Genomic DNA, 8,609 nt, shown 5'->3' on the forward strand with positions numbered 1-8,609 from the left:
AGGTTTGGGATGTTCGCCAACCCAAATATATCATAAAAATTAAATTATCATCATTGAATGGACCCGGAAATTTCCCTGCCGGGGTCCCAAAAACTGACAAAAAAAAAAAAAAAAGGAAACCCAGTGCTTCGTGTTTAGAAATTGGAAGAAGGCAACATAGTTTTATTGATCAGAAGTCGAATTATTGAATGGCTCTCAGAATTCATAGGAAAGAAATATGGAATATGGTTTGGATTCCTAATTTTCCTGACTGAATGTCATTGTATTTTTTTTTTTTTAGTGGCACAATTAATATTTACTTTTCATTTTATATACAACTCATTTCATGCTACATTTTGCTCATTATGTTCTGCTTTAAAATGAAGGGCAAAAAAAAAGTGAGATTTCAGTATTTCTGCTGGTTACGTGTGCTGCGAATAAGTGCAAAAGAAAGCGCCATGCAGTATCTCTAACCTCCGTGACCCCCACGCCACCTTTCCTCCCTCCCCCCCCCCCTTTTGTACGGGCGAAGATAAGAACGTCGAAGTGGAAGGGAGGAAAAAAAACAAAAAAAAGAAAAGAAAAAACATCCATCATCCCCCCAGGCCGGTCTGAGGCGCCCTCTGCTGGGAGCACGGCCTCGTTACACCACCAATGTCCCTGGTCTTTGATCAATTAACAAACTCCAAGCGCATATTTCATTTTTCCCCCCCTCATCATAATGAAACGTGTTTAAATTAGTCACTCGCGGCTCGTTGCTTTCATGAAATTACATTTCATCATTGCATTTAAACGATGTCTCGATTGTATTTTTTCCCCCTTGCAATTATTGAGCAAAATGCTTTTGTGAGAGATATTTTATTTTTTTCCCCCGGTTCCAACTTGCCCCAGAATAGACATTTAAAAAATTTGGATGACAATTTTTTTTTTTTTACCCACAGAATCTTCGCGTTGTTTTTTTTTTTTGCGCGTTGCGCGCTATACCGTGACCGCGCAAAGCTGGTCCGCCTGGTCTCCTGACCCCGGGATGATCCCGTCCCCATGAATAATGCATGACATCCGGCTCCACGTCGGCCCCATCAATATGCAAAAGTCGTCATAACGCGGCCAAATTGCCACTTTAATGCAGTTATGAATATGTGCGAGGAAAAAAAATCGTGCAGGGCTTGAGCTCACTTTTTGTCGCGAAAAGAGAAAGATACTAAAAACATGAAGATAGGCATCATGGCTTTCCTGTTGGGTGCAGCAGCTCGGATGCGGCCCGTGGACCACCTTTGGCCGCCCAGTGACTCGCCTGGTGGGCATCAATCACTGCAGAACCTCGCTCAAGTTCTCCACACACACACACACGCACACAAAAAGAAATGTTATAACACAAAACAAAAACCGTGTGATTTTTTTTTCCCCCCACGCTCCCTAATACGCAAGGAGGATCGTCAGAGCTCTAAAAATCCAATCGTGGCTATTTTAGCCGGGTAAAATGTGGACTCAAGCAAGGATGTAAGATGAAATGAAATTAGATGCGATTAAAAGGCAATAAAATCGGCGTGCAGGCCCCGTGGATAAGCTTTATGGAAACATTGGGAGTCGGCAGATATGAGCGTCCGCCCGTCCGCCCGCCCGCCGCAAGTGCGGCCCGGGCCCGTCGGTCCCCTCGCACGCCGTTAAGCCGTCACCCTCATTCAAGCCCGCGTGAATTATATTGAACATTGTCTACTCCCCAAAACCATAAAAGCAACTTTATGGAGCTCACGTGACTTTGCGCCGAGTGTTGTGTGTCATATAGGCCCTTTACAATCTTTGGAAAGAGGGATTTTTTTTTTTTTTGACTTGTTCTCGCCTATAAGACAATCTCTGGTTCTCTTTTGGGGGATATTTCTCACCACCCAAACACGGAAAACACACGCACAGAGACGTCTTCCTAACGCAAGGTAAGCAACTTTCATTTAAATTATCTTTCTTTTTTATTATTTTTAAATCTGCCATTGAACCGGGAAAGAAAAGTATCAGAAAACTCGCGCACGAGAGAGAGAGAAACTTTTTATTTCCAAGCGCTATGAGTTCACGTGTACATACAAAAAGCTTGTTGGCGAGAAGAAAACAAAATTTGACATCACTGCCTAGATTTGCACACGCACGCACGCACACAAACACCCGCACACGCACGCACACAGACACACACGCGCACAAACACACACATCGACAGCCTAAACAATCCGAGTATGCACGACGAGGCTCGGTGGGCCCTGGTTTACATTCAAATGGCAGCAGCTTTATTTGCTAATTTTTTTTTTCTTCTTCTTACGACATTTTCAATTTTCAAAACACTCCACTTGGAGAAAGAGCTCAAGTTGAAACACGTCCGAGAGAAAAAGACAATTAATTAATATTTACATCAATATGACATGACACCTACACGCTACCACAACTAAAAAGAACCACAGAATACTGTTTTTGTTTTTTTGTTTTGTTTTGTTTTGTCTTCTATCACAATAGCATGCTGCAAGGTGCTGCGCTTCAGAGCTTTACAAGTATTTTCCCCTCCGTCGTATTATTATTATTATTATTATTATTATGGATAATATTATTTCAAGAACGTTTTCACCTCCATAGCAGCGGCAGCAGAGGTTGGCCGGGGGTCGCCGTGGAAGGGGGTGGAGGGAGGGGGGGGGGTGTTGGCGAAGGTGATCGGGGCTCAGTTGTGGAAGGCGCTGGCGCCCGTCACCAGGCTCATGCTCTTCAGCTTATTGTCCTTCTTCCACTTCATCCTGCGGTTCTGGAACCAGATTTTGATCTGTCTCTCGGAAAGACACAGCGCGTGCGCGATCTCTATCCGCCTCCGCCGCGTCAGGTAGCGGTTGAAGTGGAACTCCTTCTCCAGCTCCAGCGTCTGGTAGCGGGTGTAGGCGGTCCGGGCCCGCTTGCCGTCCGGTCCGGTCATGTCTGAAGAAAGAAAAAAAAAATTGGAATTGTTATAGGATACAGTTGCAAGGTGATACGTGACCCTGGCGGGTTCAAGACAAACGAGAAGCGGCCTGGGGTTGTGCGTGCTTACCGTGGCTGATGTGCAGCTTCCTCATCCAGGGGAAGATCTGCGGTGCGTGGCACTCGTTGGCTGTGGGGGCGGACGAGGTGGCGAGGCCGCCGGGCTCCTGAGCCCGTTGGGCGGCGCCCGAGCCCGAGCCGGAACCGCCGCGGTCCTCGGTCTCGGAAGCAGCGGCGCTCGGGTCGTCGATCTCCGGGAATCCGCCGCTTTTGTTGGCCGCCGTGGCGCGCTCGCAAGCCGGGGAGGCGCCCTTCCCCTCGGATGCGGCGGAGGCGGCGCACGGCGGCGGCTGAGGCTGCGCGGGTTCCGGGGACGACAGCGAGCAGGTGGTCGTCTGGCGGTAGCCGAAGCCCCGGGCGTCCTCGCGCTGCTGCACCGCCCCGAAGTGACCGCCGCCGCCTCCGCCGCCTCCGCCACCGCCGCCGCCGCCGTTGTTGGCTCGGTTCACGGTTAGGTCCATGCCATTGTAGTTGTAGCCGAAGGACCCGGAGTGCATGGTGCCAGGGTCTCTGAAGGAGCCGCTCACTGCGCCGTTAGTCCCATAATTTAGTAACTGATAGTCGGAGCCATTTGGGTAGCGCCCTGAGAACGAGTTTACAAAGTACGAGCTCATTTGCTTGCTTTTTTAAAGCCTCGATTTGTAGATCTTTGTCGCTATAATCCTTGTGTGCTTGCACGATTTATGGACGCAATCATGAATTATAAGCAATGAAGCCCTACTGTACTTTGCCAGGTATGTCGCCAAATATGGGAGCGCGCTCGGGAATCACGTGCCTTTGTTGACCAGTCGTAAATCCTCACTGATGACTTCAAGAGGTAATTCATGCTCCGCGCGTACAAATGATGACGAAATAATGGTCGTTAGACTCTAGTCAATGGTGCCTCCCCGTCGAGCGCCCCCGTCCGTCCGCGCGTGCCGACGGCGCCATCTGGCGGCCGCGCGGGGAATCGGCCTCGGGCCAGTGACGGGCAACTCATCCGTCATTCGTGGAAGGATTTTGAGCACACTTTGGAACCTAACCCCGATTGTTTCAAGCCTCGCGCTCCGTTTGATCGTGTCATATTTAATACATCAAAAATAAAGACACCGGCAGGCTTTGCAACATACATCAAAAGTTTTTTTTTTAATTGTATATGTACATGTCTTTTTCTCCTGAACAAAATAATTGCATCGAACACGTTACAGCAATAAATAATGACATCATCATCATAATAATAGCAGTTGCGGACGTTTTATGTACACGCCGGAAGGAGGACAAGCACAACACGTGCACGAACAAGACTTTTGAGGCCTACAACAAGAGGGGGAAAAAAGCACTACAAAGTCTGTACATGTTTGCATAGTCTCTAAATCAAGACGAAGCACACAGAGGTCTAAAAGCAACTCTACGTAGCACGAGACACATGAATAATATCTACAACATATTTTGTACACATGTAGTGTCCTTCTCGTTATTATTATTACTGTTATTATGATTTCTTTTTTTTAACTCTTCTTCTCCGCCTGCTCCTCCTCCTCCTCCTCGGGCGTCTTTGGCGGGTTGAGCAGCTTGTTCTCCTTCTTCCACTTCATCCTGCGGTTCTGGAACCAGATTTTGATCTGTCTCTCGGTCAGGCACAGCGCGTGCGAGATCTCTATCCGGCGCCTGCGAGTCAGGTAGCGGTTGAAGTGGAACTCCTTCTCCAGCTCCAGCGTCTGGTAGCGGGTGTAGGTCTGGCGGCCCCTGCGACCGCTGGTGCCGAACGGGCCTGCGCCAAAACACACCACATTTGGGTCACACATTTTTTGCTTCTGTGTTTGTTTGTATTGTTGTTTCGATACACCATCGAGACCTGCCTTGACGTGCGGATGCAATTTCGTTCGTTTAACTTAGCAAAAAAATAATAATCGAGACGACGGTGATGCGGAAAATTATGAAACGCAAATATTTCCACGTACGTATTTGCGACATTGTGTAATTGTGCGTGAGTGCGCATGCCTGGTGCTGCTGCATTCGTTTTATAAACACACACGCACACAATTCCAGATCGGCTCAGATCTCGTTCCATTTATGTTTTTTTTTAACAAATCACATGCACACAAAAATACAATCACAGCATACAACAGTTAATGGATTGAACGACATTTATTCGTGCAAACTTGAAAAGTGTGTTTGATGCGTGTGTGTGTGAGGTTTTCAGCTACTCTTTAATAGTACCCCCCCCACACACACACACACACACACACACACTTTTAATCGTGTAGTCAGAACAAGTGTTTGCTGGGTTCTTCGTGCAGGCCCGAGTGCGTGCGCGCCCTCGCGCGTGCGTGCGTGGGCCAGGGTCAGCATGCAGCCTATCTTGCCCGAGGCGCGCAAAGAACGCCAAAAGCGAAGCGGGTGCGCGGCGCCACTCACCGACCGAGCAGGCGTTCATCCTCTGCATCCACGGGTAGATGAGCGCGGAGGACTTGTCGTCCACGCTCATGGCCGCGCTCTGCTCCCCCACGCACTCGCCTTTGCGCTGCGCGTGCTCCTGAGCGCCGAAGAGCGGCGGCGGCGGCGGCCCCTCGTCGCGGCCGGAGAAGGCGCACGACCCCTCGGCGTCCTTATAAAAGCCCCCCGCCGGGCTAAAGTCGCACGGAGCCCCGCCGGCGGCCCGGCCGTAGATGGCCGTCTGCTGGTAGTAAGAGGCCGGGTAGACCTTGTCCTGCACGGCGGCGGCGCCTCCATAGGTGGCCGCGCCGGAGTAGTGCCTCAGCGGGTCGCTGTACCCCGACGTGTAGAGCGGGATCTGGCCCAGGAGAGAGTCCTGTCCTCCCGGCAGAGACACGGGGAAAGTTGAGTTGACAAAATAGGAACTCATTGGGTGGACAACGGGGCGCACTCCGGAGGAAAATGATTTGTTGTCTTTTATAGTCCAAGTGCTTTTGCCATTACTTTATCGGAGATTTGCCTTTTGCTGCGAGGAAGGAGGAGGGGGGAGGGGGGTTGCGAGGTGCCACTAAACACAGAGGGGAAGCGTACCATCTGATCCACCTCTGGCCAATCACCGGCGTCCGCGCGTGCACGATTGCGCCCGTTGGGGGGGCTCTTGTTGCGCGCACCGGCTCCCGGGTGCCTCCAAATCCAGTCGCGCGCAGACGATGCCGGGACGCGTGGAAACGCGTGACCGTTAAAGCACGACATCCTCCTCATCATCTTCATCTTCATCTTCATCATCACGCCTAACACGTCGTGAAAACAAACTCTTCACCAAACCATCAGCATCAGCATCAGCGGCGATCGCTCAGCACGCCAATCAACCCGATCGCGCGCGCCGATCGATGACATCGTTAGCGACGATTGTGCTTTGTTTTGCTGATCAATGAGGCCAGATTGGAAGGCGACGTCCGCTTTGGCGATCATCATTTCCATCCCACAAATGAACTTTTGCCTTGTTTAACACTTGCATTCATTTCTCATCATCGTACATGCAGCTTTGTTAAAATATGCACAAATTAGACGTTTATAGCAATATACATTTTTGCATAAATAGATGTGCCAGGCAGACGTTGAGAAAATCCCAAATCTCTCTTGCAACATAAATACACGTAGTTGTGCACATTAAGTCATGAAAAACAAGCTTGGATATTTTTAAAAGGCGACCACAATAAATTAGCAAAGAAAAAAAAATAGTCAACGTCAATTTGCTGCGCAGGCCTCGGTAGCCAAGATGGCGACCGTGGCTGGCCAAAGCACAATGAATCAAGTTCTAAATTCACGGAAAAACAATCGACACCTCTTCTTTGGTTCTTCTGGAATGATTCGAAAAGCTTTACTGTCATTTATGTTCATATTTAAAAGAAGAAGACAACAGCATGATTGACCTTTTCCGCCCAATCGCCATTCAACGTGATCGCTTTTATATTTTTAGGTTGTTATTTTTTTTAAGTCATATTTGACATTACATTTCCACTTTGGTTCATCTCAGAGACAACTATTTGTATTTTATCTGCATTTCTGTTACACATAATCGACAATAAAGCTTCTTGGGTGTTGATTTTATTCTTTTTTGTCTTGTTTTAACGCCACTGCAACATTCAAAACCAACAAGCAGCACCAAATTCTGCAACCTCACATCGGAACCTCGTCGACAAAGTGGACCTGCGCGTGCACGGCTCACCTGCAGCCCCTCGGGCCGCGCGTGCACGTGGCGTTTTATCCACAAATTCCTTTTTTTTAAGAGAGGCACTGCAGCATCTTTCTTGCCGCATAAACGCAATAAACGCAACACACACACACAGGCAGACACACATTTATGCAGAACTCGTCGCTGCCAACATGGCGGCCTTACCCCAGCGCCACATCCATCAGTCGTGCCACCGCGTGCCCCCCATAACTCGGGTCCAGTTTTCCAGAGAAGGTCCAATAGAATCCCACCGTGCAAAGGACGCCATGACATTTCGCGGTCCACTTCGCGGCCCAAATTCTTGCGCGGTTTTGCTCCATTTTATTGGGGGTCCTACTATAATAGCGCACGCAAAAAAGAAAAGAAAAATAAAAGAAGAGCGTCTGCTCTCGGTTCGAAAAGGAGCAGCTGCACGGCGAGCTATTGGGGAACAAGAAGTTGTCGCCCCGGCCGCGCACATGATTCCCGCCAGCCAATCCCGGAGCCGCCCGAGTCGTAAAACTTGCAACGGCGAAGTTGTAAATTTTCATAAAGTGCAGCCCTTGAGCGCGCGCACTTTCGAGGCTCCTCCAGGACGGCAAAATAACCGTTCCGAATTTGTGACACCAAGACCTGCCAAATGGTTCACCTTTTCATTCCATTTTCAGCGTTATACGGATTTAAAAAAATGGAAGAAAAAAAACCAACAACACATCGGTTATCAACGCGGAAGCTTCATATCGGAAGTGTTGTCAAAAAATGTATCCTAGTCAAACGAGTAAAAGGCAATAAAAAAACACCCAAAATGTTTGAAAATCTAAAATATTTCATGCTTATCTCTACATGTATATTGGCCATGAATGATTTTTTTCCATTTTCGCTTCATAAGAAATGTCGTTTCATTTAATTTATTCCCATATAGTAAACTCCCCCCTTTCCACTATAAACAATAAGGTCTGGCTCTGTAAATTCATTTTCCTCTCTTGGATTCGCATTAAAGTCCCTCTAGAGCCCCTCCAAAAATATTTTGTTCATAACTCTTCATATTTTCTGACTTCTCATTTGCGTCAAATGTCTTTTCCAGCCGTGGGCCGGCATGAAAGAGGATTTCCGGAATTTACACGCGCAATAAAACCATAAATTCCTGACACACATTCCACCTTTGTGCCGCTTTTCGTCTTCAGGCCGCCTAAAAAACAAACTCAGCAGAAAATAACCGAAAAAATGTTTGAAAAATAGAGGAAATAAGCTATAACATTTCTAGAGATTTAAATTCAATTAGAGTGTTTTTTTTTTATCTCACAGAGAATCATGCAATTTTTTCGTTCCCTTTCATGAGCCAAAATCTGAATAGACTTATTATTTTATACAGAATAATACATTTTTAATTACAGAAAAGCCATTTCAAAACGGAACATTTCGATATTTTTACGATAATCGTCTTTGTCCAAATATT

General features: G+C 47.8%; 2 protein-coding genes across 2 annotated transcripts; both read right to left on the reverse strand.

Moving 5' to 3' along the window:
• Positions 1-1,965: 1,965 nt before the first annotated feature.
• On the reverse strand, positions 1,966-3,852 carry hoxb5b (homeobox B5b). Its single transcript, XM_061810924.1, has 2 exons — positions 3,035-3,852; positions 1,966-2,922 (listed from the first exon to the last, which is right to left on the reverse strand). The coding sequence occupies exons 1-2, from the start codon at positions 3,636-3,638 to the stop codon at positions 2,675-2,677; spliced, it is 852 nt and encodes a 283-aa protein (XP_061666908.1). The 5' UTR covers positions 3,639-3,852; the 3' UTR covers positions 1,966-2,674.
• A 306-nt stretch (positions 3,853-4,158) lies between these two features.
• Positions 4,159-7,621, reverse strand: hoxb6b (homeobox B6b). Its single transcript, XM_061810928.1, has 3 exons — positions 7,340-7,621; positions 5,422-6,230; positions 4,159-4,774 (listed from the first exon to the last, which is right to left on the reverse strand). The coding sequence occupies exons 2-3, from the start codon at positions 5,867-5,869 to the stop codon at positions 4,512-4,514; spliced, it is 711 nt and encodes a 236-aa protein (XP_061666912.1). The 5' UTR covers positions 5,870-6,230; positions 7,340-7,621; the 3' UTR covers positions 4,159-4,511.
• Positions 7,622-8,609: the final 988 nt, after the last annotated feature.

This window comes from Syngnathoides biaculeatus, chromosome 22 (assembly GCF_019802595.1).
Source record: "Syngnathoides biaculeatus isolate LvHL_M chromosome 22, ASM1980259v1, whole genome shotgun sequence".
NCBI classification, from domain to species: Eukaryota; Metazoa; Chordata; class Actinopteri; order Syngnathiformes; family Syngnathidae; genus Syngnathoides; species Syngnathoides biaculeatus.